A 12,817-nucleotide genomic window follows, 5' to 3' on the forward strand; every position below is an offset into this window, starting at 1 on the left:
TAGCTTTTTAAATCTCCAGGCGATACATAGGCACAAAAATTTGTGCTGCCTGGTTTACTGAAGTAAACATAGTGTGGAAAAGTTTGACATCATATCACAAGGTGTGATTATTGCCTGTTTTGTTGCATGACTAGCACTGAAGTGAGTTAAATAGGACTTCCAACATTCAGCTCAGAATCTTCCCCCCCTTGAAGGAAAAAAGTCAAAGAATGATGGAGGAGTAGACATTGATGGAATTATTTGAATGACAATGATTAGTTAATAGTTACTCATATTTCTATTTGCCCAGACACACTGAAATGATTTTTAAAAGAACGAGTAGTTAGAGCCAGAGGTCAATAATAAGCAACACTGAAGGGAAAAAGGGTGAAATGCTTTTTTTTCTTCATATGAGAGTAATTTACTTTAACTTGTGATGTCAGGAGAACAGCTCCCTTATTGTGCATTTGTTATTTTTCCTTTTCAGTTCCTCTGACAAAGTCAGAATTATTCTTAGACTTTTGAAATTATGTGCTTGTGCTTGAACTGAACTAAATCCCAACAAAGTGGAAATTGAAATAGCCTTAAGCAAAAATAAGAGTTATCAAGTAATTGTGCAGCAAAGATCTTCAGCGTTTGGCCATTGTGGTAGAAGAAATTAATCCATTTCATTGAGCTTCTGCTGTTGGCACTTGGTGGTTTTGCCCTGGTCTCCACATGGACAAATGTTGTGGTCCACCACACTGGATCTGTTTTCTATTTGTGCTACACTAAAGACTAGTTAGTAAATTTGCTTCTTGCTACATATATATATTGAATGTAATTTTTAGGTAGATAAGCTTTTAAATCTTGAAACTTAAGTTTCCAGCATCCCATTAAGTGTCTTTCATGATCTATAAGTCATGTTTGCTCTAATTTAAGCTCCTTGCTTCTTGCCCTATCTCCTGTGGGCACGAAGAACGCTTATTACAACAACCTTTTACACAGTTGAAGGCTGTTATCATATCTTTTCACAGTCCTCTCTTTTTTAGACTAAACAAACCAATTTCTTTCAGTAGAACATACTTTCTAGACTTCTGATCCCATTTGTTAAGCTCCTCTGTACTTTCTCCAGTTGATCCACCTCTTCTGTGATTAAGTTAGGGTAAAAAAATGACATCCACAAGTATTAAGAAAATAATTCAAGAATATGAGTACTTATGAGAGAATTGTGATCATTTGATCACAGAGGGTAAGAAAAGTCTTTGGAACTTTTAAAGTCATAACTACCCAGTCTTGATGAACTAAGGTAATTTTTGAACTTTCTACTGGATTTGGAAGAGATCTCTATTTCTGCAGTTACATGTTCTCATTGAACATGTGTGCAATTTATGAAAATCAAAGTAATTTTTAGATTGAGAATAGATGCAAAAACATGCATTTACCTTGCAGATGATAATAATTTTAAATATACTGTGATCAGATAGCTAGGAAGGAATGCTACTTACGTGCAAGTATATTTATAGAGGAAAACGTGGACTAAATATTATTGTATATATTTTTGATTTATTATATATACTGCACTGTATATATGCTCTGCATTCCTAAAATAAATGGAAAAAATTCCTGTGACTCATATGATCAAACACTGTTGAAGTTCACAAAACTTTTTTGTGCGAACAAAAATAACCAAAATGCTTTAAGCAAAGTTTTTTGTTGTTTCAGCAAAGATAACTATGCTACTTTGTTCTTTGCTAACCTGTATTTCTCAATAAATATATAGATGCAGAGATAATAATTTCTGTACTTCTCATCAGAAATTTCATAGGAGAATTGCTGTAATGAACCTTGATGTTCCTGGTAGACTGTGTACAAACATTCTATACTGTTCTTAATAGAACCACAGGAAAAGTAAGGACGGACACGAAAAAGCTGTATGTGGTAATGAATTACCTCTGTTATTCTCAGTGATATCTGAGGTATCTATATTTAGCTGTGTAAGTATATACTGAAATTTTATGAAAACTCACATCTGCATTGTAACTTACCTGAGGTGACAATGTTCACTTTTATCCAGGGGATCTGGAATGTTCCTGTTAGTATTTTGTGAGTTTTAAATCCAAGGTGTTTTTCTTTGTTGTCAAGTAGTTAAAGCTTAAGAGGTAACCTGAATTAGAAATTGTCTCAATATGTGCAAGTTTTCAGTTTTGTTTAAACAGATGGTTTGCTGAAAACCTGAACTGTGCCCTGAAACTGCCTATGTCAGTCTATTTTGTTAGTTTATGTCCCAAAAGTGATTTGGGACCTTGTTTCGAGAAACCTCAGTGCAGAGTGTTATTAATGTACAAGCTTTCATGGGAAAGAAAAGTCACAGGACACCAAGGATACCACGTGGCTTGGTGATAGAAGAGTGCTTTACTCTTCCCCCTGCATATGTAGCCTTCAGAATTGTATTTGGTTGAGGGACTTGATTTCAGAAGCATAACAAAGAGCCACACCACAGCACACTGTACTTCTCTCCTAAAATATTTATGAATTTTAGGACCAAGAAGGGCCTTTAGATAAATAACTCTTTTCTCTCAAAATGAACTTTATATGCTATCCATCTCCAAAGCCTAGTAACTTGATGGAGGTAAATATTTTAGAAGATGCCCAGACTCAAGATGCCCATGGGCTCAAGCATTTTCTTGAGCCATAATGGTGATTTATTCTAATGGTTTGTCCTCCCATATGCTAAAAAATTTACCAAATTAATGTGTATTACTCGAAGTTATGTGTCTTTCTTTGGCTTTTACATCACTTTCATGAACCAGTCTTAGTAACTACTACTGTCTTTGTCATGTGGAAAGTTCTTGAAAATTAGGTCATCAAGTCATCAAATCACCTTGATATCTTAAGTGAACTAAATATTTCAGTGAACTAAAAATATTTCTCCTGTTGTATATCTTTCTATCTTCTGATTCCATTATATTTGCACCTTTACTCATCCCCCCACACCCATAACAGCCTCTCTAAAATCTGGATGTCAGAATTGGGTGATGTATTTCAACATGAGCCTTACAAATGCCATTTACAAATTAAAAATCCCCTTGTGACTCACACATTCTTTCCCCCTTCTAATTCCCTTGTTTTTTGGATGGCCACCAAGCCCTATGAGACAGGAAGGAATTACTCATACCACCTCTGACAAGCATCCAGCAAATGCCTACATATGGGTGTCTGCAATCCCCCAGAGGGAGCACAAGGGATTCAGAACAAATCAGGAGTAAATCCTTACATTAGAGGGTATCTTGATCCCAGAATTGCTCAAGCATTTTAGAAACTGCCAGTTCTATTTCCCCTTCATGCGCCTTTCTTATGTTTTTCAGGTGCATCTTCTTCTTTTTTCACAGCTTTTGTTCACATCTGGGATATTTCACGTATAGTCAGTTAAAAATTACTCCATGATGGGAGGCATTTCCAGAACAGGTTGGCTTCTGAGAATGGATGAATCACTGAGGAATTCCAGAGGCCTGCCTTTAATGTCCTGATCAGAGATATAATGGTCTCTAAAGCTCAGGAATTCTTGAAGCTGTGAAGTATTTTGCTTGCTTGCCTTGAACCTGGATTTTAATTAGCAGTTATACTTTCTGACTATCAAGTAGGAGAGATTTGGCAGTAGACTTTGAGTGTTATCAATTGTTTTTATTTGACAGTGATAGACCTGTACTTTGTTGAAAGTATGTAATGTTGAGAGGGGTGGTAATGTATACATATTTTCATGTTTGAGAGAATTTTACTGGTAAAACATGCTAGAAAGTGAGTGTTTAGGTAATGGTGAAGTGAAGCAATTGCAATAGTGTCAATTTGGGATGTTTCTGAGATATTCCCTTTAATTTTCCATTCTTGTCTTCTGTTTTGATGGTATTTTTGTAATCTGTTTTATAACAGCTCAGATCCTGAAGCCAAGAAGGCAGAAACTCCCTAATAAGACTTCTTGTACACTGGTACTATGAGCTGTCAGCCAAACTACAGAACAGGAACCTCAGTGAGATTAGTGGAGTTAATCACAGTCAATCAACAGGGAGGTGTAGATGGGCATCTGGCCTCAGGGTGGAAAACACATGGTTGCAGTTGGAGATGGCTGTTAGAAGTTTGAGGGCTGGAAAAGATGGATTTGGAAAGTCTATCTGGGTTTAGCTGTCATTGAGACTGCTCTAACTGCTGGTGGTCAGCCAGGTTAGTCTGAAACTTATTTTGATTTATTTTTGTGCATTTAGTAGTTTTTCTTCAGTGTTCCTTGAGGTAAACACATGCTCTGATTCAATTTTTTTGGCTCTGATTGCATTCTCTAACATGCATTTTTAATTTCAGCTATACAATTTATGGTGATCTCGTTTCAGAAATTTGAGTGCTAGTGAAAGGCAAGAGTCAGTACCTCTTTTTTTCTAGTGAGACAATTCTGAATGTGGTACTTTTCTAGCAAATTTTAAGTGTTGCGTTCAGCATGGATGTGATAGTAGCTTAAGATGTTTGCATCCAGGATACTTCCTTATTTTTCAAGGCCTAAGCAAATCATAGAGCTGCAGTGGACCCTGAGCTCTAGTTCATCTTTCTGTCCTGTGATAGGATCAGCTTCTACCAATTCCTTATATATGTGTCTTGATCTGCTTCTTAAAACCTCTAGCTTGATCCAATGTCTTATTCTCCTTATCTTTGAAGGCTAATGGGAAATTTGAATCTTCCTGCCTGAAGGTTAAGGTCATCACTTATTTTCCTGAGAATCATGCCACCAAAAAAAAAAAAAAAAAAAGTGTTCTCTTTCTTTCTGCAACAACCTTTAAATCATGGAAGTTTGCTATCACACTTGAAAAAAAAAATTATTCTGTTTTACCCAACGTGAGGAAACAAGGTTTATTCAACATTTTCTCATAGATCTTGTTTTCTTGACTTCTAATCTTCTAGTTGTTCTGCTATGGAGGTTCTCCACTTTCTACTGTTTTCTTTTTTTCTTGAAGCATGATTTCCTTCAATATGGGTTTTCACAAGTACTGAACAGAGCAATATTATTATCTTACAAACCCATCCATCACATGGTATTTGTCTATATCCATCACACTGTAATGTTTGCCTTATTTACAAAAACACGATACTCTTCACTTACAATCAATGTGTGATGCAGAATAAACTCAGGCATATTTTTCTGCAGAAGAAACCATTTATTTTCTTCATTGTTTTGTGCATATGCTTACTCCTATTTTAATGCAGAGATTTCTACTGGTCCTTTGTACTTTGTGCTTTTGTGCTGTTGTTTTCGCATGTGCTATCTCCAGTTTGCCCAGGTAATTTGGAATTCTTATTCTGTACTCTCCTGCCATTTATTTCAGTCTGGCTAGCAGAGTAGTCTGGCGTTTCCTCTGTTCTTCTAACGCATATAAATGTCATCTAAAAATGAATAACAATTAATAAAAGAAATACTCCAGATCACTACCCATTTGTGAGGAATACATATAACTGGATCTGGACAGACACTATGGAGCCTTATTCTGTATCAGCTTCCATTGTAACAGTGAACTCTGACAGTCCTTCTCTGAGACTGATTTTCTGAAATCATCTGAACTATATATCCTAGCTGACACATGATGTGTTAATGTAGGCAATATTGAAAACATTTGTGAAGTTGGGCAACACACATTGCCAGAGAACTGACTCTTATCTGATTTTATAAATGGTCATTTGTTTTTCCTCTGCCAAATCCAGAGCTCTTCCCGCTTCCTAGACAGAATTTCTGGCTTTTAGAAGCTATTCTTAATGTACCCTCTATTATCACCTTTAATGCTGTTTTCCTTCCTCTGGAATATGACTGTTGTGCAGTATCAAGCAACAGCAACAAAAAATTTAACACCATTACATGTTTAATAAACATTATTACAAGTGTTTAGTGAATATTTTATCTGAAAACTCACATTACTTCTAGTTCAAGACTGAGCCTTTCAGCAATTCAAAATATTCACATGAGAAACAAAAGCACTTTACATTTAGAAACTACAAGAGAACATGCAAATTTTGTCTTGCAGGAAAGTGCTAAACTGTTCCACTTAATTTTAGAGAGTGTGACAGATAACACAGCTATTCCCACTCTAAAATGTGGCTAGAGATATGCAGGACAAGAGACTAAGATACCTTGGTTGACCCTTCTGATTATAAAATGGATGACTTCATACTGTAGAGCATGGACGATGTTTGGGTATGAGGGAGCAAACCAAGGATCACAGATACATGTAAGTTAATTTAAGAAGTATATAACTAGGTTGTGCTTTGCAGGACAAAGTGGTACACAGGCAGAAAAATCTTTTTTTTTTTTTTTTTTTGTCAAAATACTGGTGTCAAAGATTAGTATGATAATTTAGCAAGCCAGCTGTTGCCTGTACTGAGGTTTTAGTTTTACAGACTTCAGTGCAGAAAACTCAGTTCAAAAACTGCCACACAGATCCTTGAAAAATGTATGATAGCAGGAACCATTCAGGTACTGAAGATCCAAACCTGATGTTATACCAGGAATAAAAATAGAGACAGTTTTTTTCAATAAAATTTGATAGTATTTTGAGTGCACGAGAGTAATTTGAAATATTTTTAGCTTCTTAGGCTCTTTATAATAGTTGTGGGAGTTTTCTTTAGTAGAATTCTACCCCTTCCCATTCTGGCTCAAATAAAATGGGAAGCTAAAAATACAAGAGTTTCATTCAAAGTCTATGGGAATAAGATGGCCATGACATGCCTATAACTCTCTCTGAAAATGCTTTTTTGTCTCTGGAGAGATCATATTGAGATGGTTGTGAGTAATACATTTGTGGGAGTTTTTCCCTTTAACACAGATGTTGTTTTAATCATGTGCCAAAGACTTAAAACAATTGTGATTTATCAGCTAGGGAAACAGAAACTTGATGTCATACTCCTTGCCAGATTTTGCAAGATTGAATCAGTATTTTTGTCTATTTTTATTTGTCATGAGGAAAAAAATATCCTTTCTGTTTTGTTACCTTGTCTAAAATTAGAAAAATTGGATCAGGGTAAAAGTAAACTGTGCACATGGTATCACAATCCTGAAATAGTAGATGAAACACCAAATTAAATTTTAAGATAAGGCAAATAATAAAAACTTCAAAATTATTTGCTTGAGTAGAAAATATAATTTTATATTTATAGATTTATAAAGTTAAATAGTGGCTTTTAAAATATATATCACTCTTTTTCAGAATATAAGTTCATGCATTATTATACTGGTGAGATGGCAGCAGGCTTGGTACTCTCATGCAGTGCCCATTCTCCTTCCTTCTTCATTTTTCCTGTTACTGTATGGAAAGGTTTAAGAAGAGCTCAGTATCAGTCATTTGGCTGGAATTACCTGCTCATGTGAGCAGTTACAGTTATACCTAAGTGGAGGCAAGAAGATTCCACTAGAAGGCAAACCCAGCCTGTGAGCTCCATGACACGGCTGAAGGACGTAACATGGAGTATACAAATTTTAACCTCTCCTCCTTTCTCATTCATCAGTGGTTCTGTGATTGGTGTGTGTCAGCGCTCTCAGGCACGTGATATGATTGTTGGGACTGTCCTGAGCAGGGCCAGGAGCTGGACTTGTTGATCCTTGCAGGTCCCTGCTAACTCAGGATTTTTCATAATCTTTCCTCCTGGGGTACGCTGAAAAAGAGGACTTCCTCACTGGATGCAAATGATGTTTTACAGCCTTCTAGACTTCTTTCCTCACTGTCATGTTACTAATGTTTTGCTTGTTTAAAACCAGAAAGAAGATTAATCTTCTCAGCAGTGCTGAGTAGTTGCTAAGAGAACCCAAATTCCCAATCCAAAGACCTTTTCTGAGAGCAATTAAGCTGTGAATTTGAGTATCTGTGCTTATAAAGGATTTGGACATAACCTTCTGTTCTTCTGTGAAGCTGTTAGGAAAAAGTGTGATTTTAAAACCAATAAGTGCAGTTTTATTGGGGCACTTAAAATTGATGTTACTTTCAATTTTACATTCAACATTTGTTTTTACTGGGTAAGCCTATGTAATGTCCAAGTGCTTTTGTTTTTGGTTTTTTTTTTTCTTTTTAATGTAATTTTTCCCAAGGTTTTGCTTTTCATATCCTGCCTTGCTTGTTTGGCACCTTAAGGTGTGGATAAAATCTACAATTTGGCTTTCGTTTCCTTCCTTTGATCCCAGCTGTCATATATGAAAATTTTGCTAATTTCACTGCTAATTTCACATAGAAGGATCTGGAGCTTCCAGAGGTAATGGCTAAGCTGGTAGCTGCCTTATTCATATAGGTAAAGAATAGTTTAAGAAATATGTGACATGAGGATTGAAAATAAAAGAATAATTAAAGGAAAAGCACATAGCAGTAAGAGGATAATAATTATTACTGGCTTTGTTTAAGATGCATGATGAGTCAATTCATCTACATCAGTTCAGGCATCATTTTCCTCTACCTCTCCACTGTTGATCATTATCATCCAGAGTGTCACATAAGAAAAGGGTCTCATTTTTGGACCCCATTTTGGAGAGACCTTAGCGTTTCCTGAAGTGCTACAATATACTTCATTTTATATACTTAATTTTATTTTTACGTTTTAAACTGTGCAATTAATGAGTTTTCATAAGAAAACTAGACCACCCCTCCCTCAGCTCTTCCAAAAGGTCCCTTAGACTCTTCCGTAGTAGCTCATGACAATGCAAGTTATACCTATGGGGGATTAAAACTAGGGGATCCCTCCTATTAAATTCTCTGCCTATAATTTTGTGCAGGTTATCTGATGATTAATTTTTTAAAAGCCTCAGTAAGATCACAGAGCCCAAATGACATATGCTTCCCTCTAAAAGCATCAGTAGGCATTTCTTCGTCTTGGTATTCCTGAGATACCAACTCTCAAGTAGCCTAATTACCCTGCCCTCTAGCATGTACCATGCTTTGGATACCATGAAAGCAAAGGGCAGGGCAGCTGGGAATCTGTTGATGTGTCCCATTTTCATGTTGACAATTCCTGCCAGTGAGAAATCCCTTCTAGTATGTCAGATTGGTTGGAGTCAACTTTGCCAAGAGATGAGCTTTAAGCATTAGATAAAAGGTAGAATAATTAAAAGACAATTCACCTACATCAAGGTTATTCAGTTCTATACTATTTCACTTTAAAGTAAAACTTGTTTTTGCATATTACCTATTCCTTAATTGTGTCTTCCTGCCTTTTTCTGTTCCATGGTACCCCAAGCTAGACTGCCCCAATCTGTCTGTGCCTTGCAAAGGAAACTTCTTTTTTCACTTCCAGCACCTAAATACTTGAAAGCAGATAGTATTGTGGAGAAGCAGGAGAGGTTCCTGTCTTTCTTCTTCCCTTCATTTCTTTTTTCTTTCCTGATTAAATTGGTCATGTTTTTTACTGTATTCTCAAATTATCAAACATTTTCTTGTGGTTTTTTACATGTTTTGTCATCTATTGGAGTCATGTTGGTTAAAATAAACAAAAATTATGATAAATATTAAATGCATCATCTTTTTCCTAGATTTACAGGAAATCTGAAAGGCTAAACAATGATACTTGCAATCTAAAGAAGTATGCCCATCACACACAGATCTTTCTGTTTTTAGCAGCCAGATTTTACATTCTTTATTCTGTGAAGTCAATCAAGCACTTTGAGTGAACAGCATATTGTCTAAGGTGCAGATCATGTGCATGAAAACAGACTAATTACGCTAACATTTAAATGGAAAATTCATGATAAAACTCTTAAAAAGGAAAAATATTATTATATGAATGTAGGAACTGTAGCTCTATTACAAATAGGATTATTTTATGTACTATTCTAGAATCCAAGTGTTTATTTCCAAACACTTGTGGTTTGCACAAGTACACACAGATTCATAGCCAAGGAGAAGGTTATCACCCACATAAGCATAGCAAAAATAGGATGGCTGCCCTGACAATATTGATTACACTTGAATTTTGGTTTTTGCATGCAGTCACTTTGTAATTGTTTTTAACCTTTGAACACTATGAAAATCAGCCAATCCAGCAAAAGTGGTTAGCATGATTTCAGCTTTGACCTAAGTGGGATTTATCTGCTCATTTTAGAGAGATCTAAATGGTGTTCTGAATTATTTGCTGATTTCAAAGCCTGCACTCATTCACCATGTGAATTTACCTTTTAACTTCACCAGGAAGATTAGTTATTCTTTCCAAGTACTTCTTTGTTTTTAAAAAGAGTAATTAAAATTTTCCATCTTTTTCTCATAGTATTTCCAAAGTTGCCTAATGAAACAAGGCAGGTGATTGAAGTCAGGTGCTACTATTGTTTGCTGCTGCTTAGTGTGATTCAATATGGGTGCATTTGCTTAAAAATATGGTGGTTTTTTTCTGCTCCTTTTCTCTGTAGATACTGCATATGTGGTTGAGGCTGTTTTCTTTCTGACTTGATTTTTTTTTTTTATTTCCTTACATGTGAAAGGTTTTGAATCAGATATAGAACAGTTTGTATCCTACCAGAGGAACTGAAAATTAAAGCATTCTCTTATGCTGGGTTGAGATGGTGGTGTAGTTGTACCTGTTTACTGCAGTGCCGGAGCAAAGCATATGGATACAGACTTTTCCAGTATTATTTTGTTCTATCCAGTAGACCTAAAAAATAATAGTTCTGTCTATTTGAGACAGTGCATAGTCAGCTGTTCCCCTATTCACAAGTTTAGAGGCTGGCTACTTATTTTGATGAGATCCCAGTCATGCAGCATTAGAGAGCAGATGCTCCTGGTGTAATCTGATAGTAATTTTTACTCTATTTTCTAATTTGTAGTCAAGGATAGATGATTTGATGAGACCAAGGCCTCTGTGAAACTTCCACCCTACTTTACCTCAAGCTGATCCCTTGACCTCAAAGAAAGAACAAACAGTTCTGCAGTAACTTTTTTATTTTTTGCATGTGTGTGCTGTACCTTAGTTATGTTCAGATGAATACAGAGCACCAATGAGATAGTTTTGAAGAGGCTTTTTCATTCTTGCTAGCATTTGTCAATGGTTGGCAAATAATTTTTTAGCAGATTTAAGCACACTTTTTTAAAGAGCAAATTGGAATAGATACTGCTTTTTGGCAGTAACAAATAATGCTAAAGAGAGTAAGAAATGAGGAAGAGGAGCTATGAAGGAGAAGATATCAGTAACAATCTTGGTTTCAGCGTGTGTTAATTTTAGAATTTGTCGTGTCAGAAAGTTTTTGCACAAAGCAGTAGACATGCAGCTGGAATTAGTGACTGATTTATCCCTGAGGTACAATTAATTATTTGAAGATTTTTGCTTCTGTTCTATGTTGTTGTTTGTTTCTTTACTGGAACTGACTGTCATAGATAAAATCTTTTGTGCGTAGACCTTTTTAATTTCGTAAACCTCATTTTCTTCGGTCTATTGGTTAAACATCAGCACAGGCACACAAAACCAGATGGTGTTGTATTTCTCGGCCTGAGAGCAAGGAAGTCAAGGCGCTTGTTCATATTAATAGATCCTCTTTTGTGGTTGCTTTAATTGTTCACTATTTTAATTATTCTACAGGAGTTTTAATTTAAAGAATTTGCGACTAAATGTGTGCCATAGAGATGTCAGTTTCAAAATCTGTATCAACACTTTCACGAGAGGTTATGATGGTAGCTCTACTTTTTCCCAAGATGTTATAGTAATTTTTGTTATGTCTGTGTATAACTGTGTCCTTACTTTTCCTCTGGTTTTACAGGGCACAATGACTACATGTGTCCTGCTACTAACCAGTGCACCATTGACAAGAACAGAAGGAAGAGCTGCCAGGCCTGCCGGCTGAGAAAATGCTATGAAGTGGGAATGATGAAAGGTGGTATGTACATAGCCATCATCAAATCTTCAGCATTGCTGCCTGCCCTCCTGCCTTTTCACTTCATTGGGCAGCTGATATGGTTTCTAACTAAAGGAGGGAGCTACTAATTTTATTGAGTTGAAGTCTATTAAATGAAAATTATTTTATTAAATAAAAAATGAAAAGCTCTGGAATATCATGTTATCACGTCCAAATTTGCATGAAAAATAAGAGGGCCATTGATTTCAATAGAATTAGAATTCCTCTGCTATTATTTTTAATTCAGTGTGGTTTTGGTCTCTCGTGGTGGGCTTCAGATCCTGATGAATGAAATTTAACTCAAGATTTTGCAGTATTTTGCAGTTCAGTAGGAAGAGCATTTGTAACCTCAAATCAGTCCATATTTGTTAAATAAACTTCTGGATATGTAATTTTTGTTCTGTGAATCCTGGAAGGGAAAGCTAATTTCTCTGTTCTGGTACTGCACACGTATTTCAGATTTGAATTTAATGCAACAATAGCAAAGGCTTACTCATTTTATAAGAACTGTGATAAATGCCACTTTCTTAGAAGATTTGTTATAATGATGGCTTGTTGTAGGCTGCTAAAAATTTCACATTGATTTTATCAATGAAGAGTAATCAGTAGCTTTATGGAAACCTATATCTATAGGAAAAACTTAGCAAACTAGTAAGTGCACAGGGCAGAAGGGATTAGAGCCCATGTATTTTGTGTGTAAAGAGCTAGTTAGATTATAGACTGGTTCTTTCTTTCTTTGGCATACCTAATGCTTACTTATGCCACAGAAAGTCTGGTGCAAGACAGAAGAGGAGCTCATCACCTTTGTCATTTCCTCAAAAAATCATTTATGAAGTCCAGCAAAGGTATGCCAAGTCTGAGAATCTTAGGAGAAAGAGGAAAAGACTAAAGGAAAAATAATCAGTTGTTGCTGCACTCAAGATTGGATCTGTATTTTTCTCAACTCAAGGATTAGGAAAGAATGGAGACTGATTT

The 12,817-nt window shown here is 35.8% G+C and overlaps 1 protein-coding gene across 1 annotated transcript in view; it reads left to right on the forward strand.

Moving 5' to 3' along the window:
- Positions 1–12,817, forward strand: part of ESR1 (estrogen receptor 1) — a 106,174-nt gene that overhangs the window by 35,249 nt on the left and 58,108 nt on the right. The window contains 1 exon segment of the mRNA XM_038131347.1: positions 11,708–11,824. Within this exon segment, the coding sequence (XP_037987275.1) occupies positions 11,708–11,824 (117 nt within the window).

Source organism: Motacilla alba, chromosome 3 (assembly GCF_015832195.1).
Source record: "Motacilla alba alba isolate MOTALB_02 chromosome 3, Motacilla_alba_V1.0_pri, whole genome shotgun sequence".
Taxonomy (NCBI): domain Eukaryota; kingdom Metazoa; phylum Chordata; class Aves; order Passeriformes; family Motacillidae; genus Motacilla; species Motacilla alba.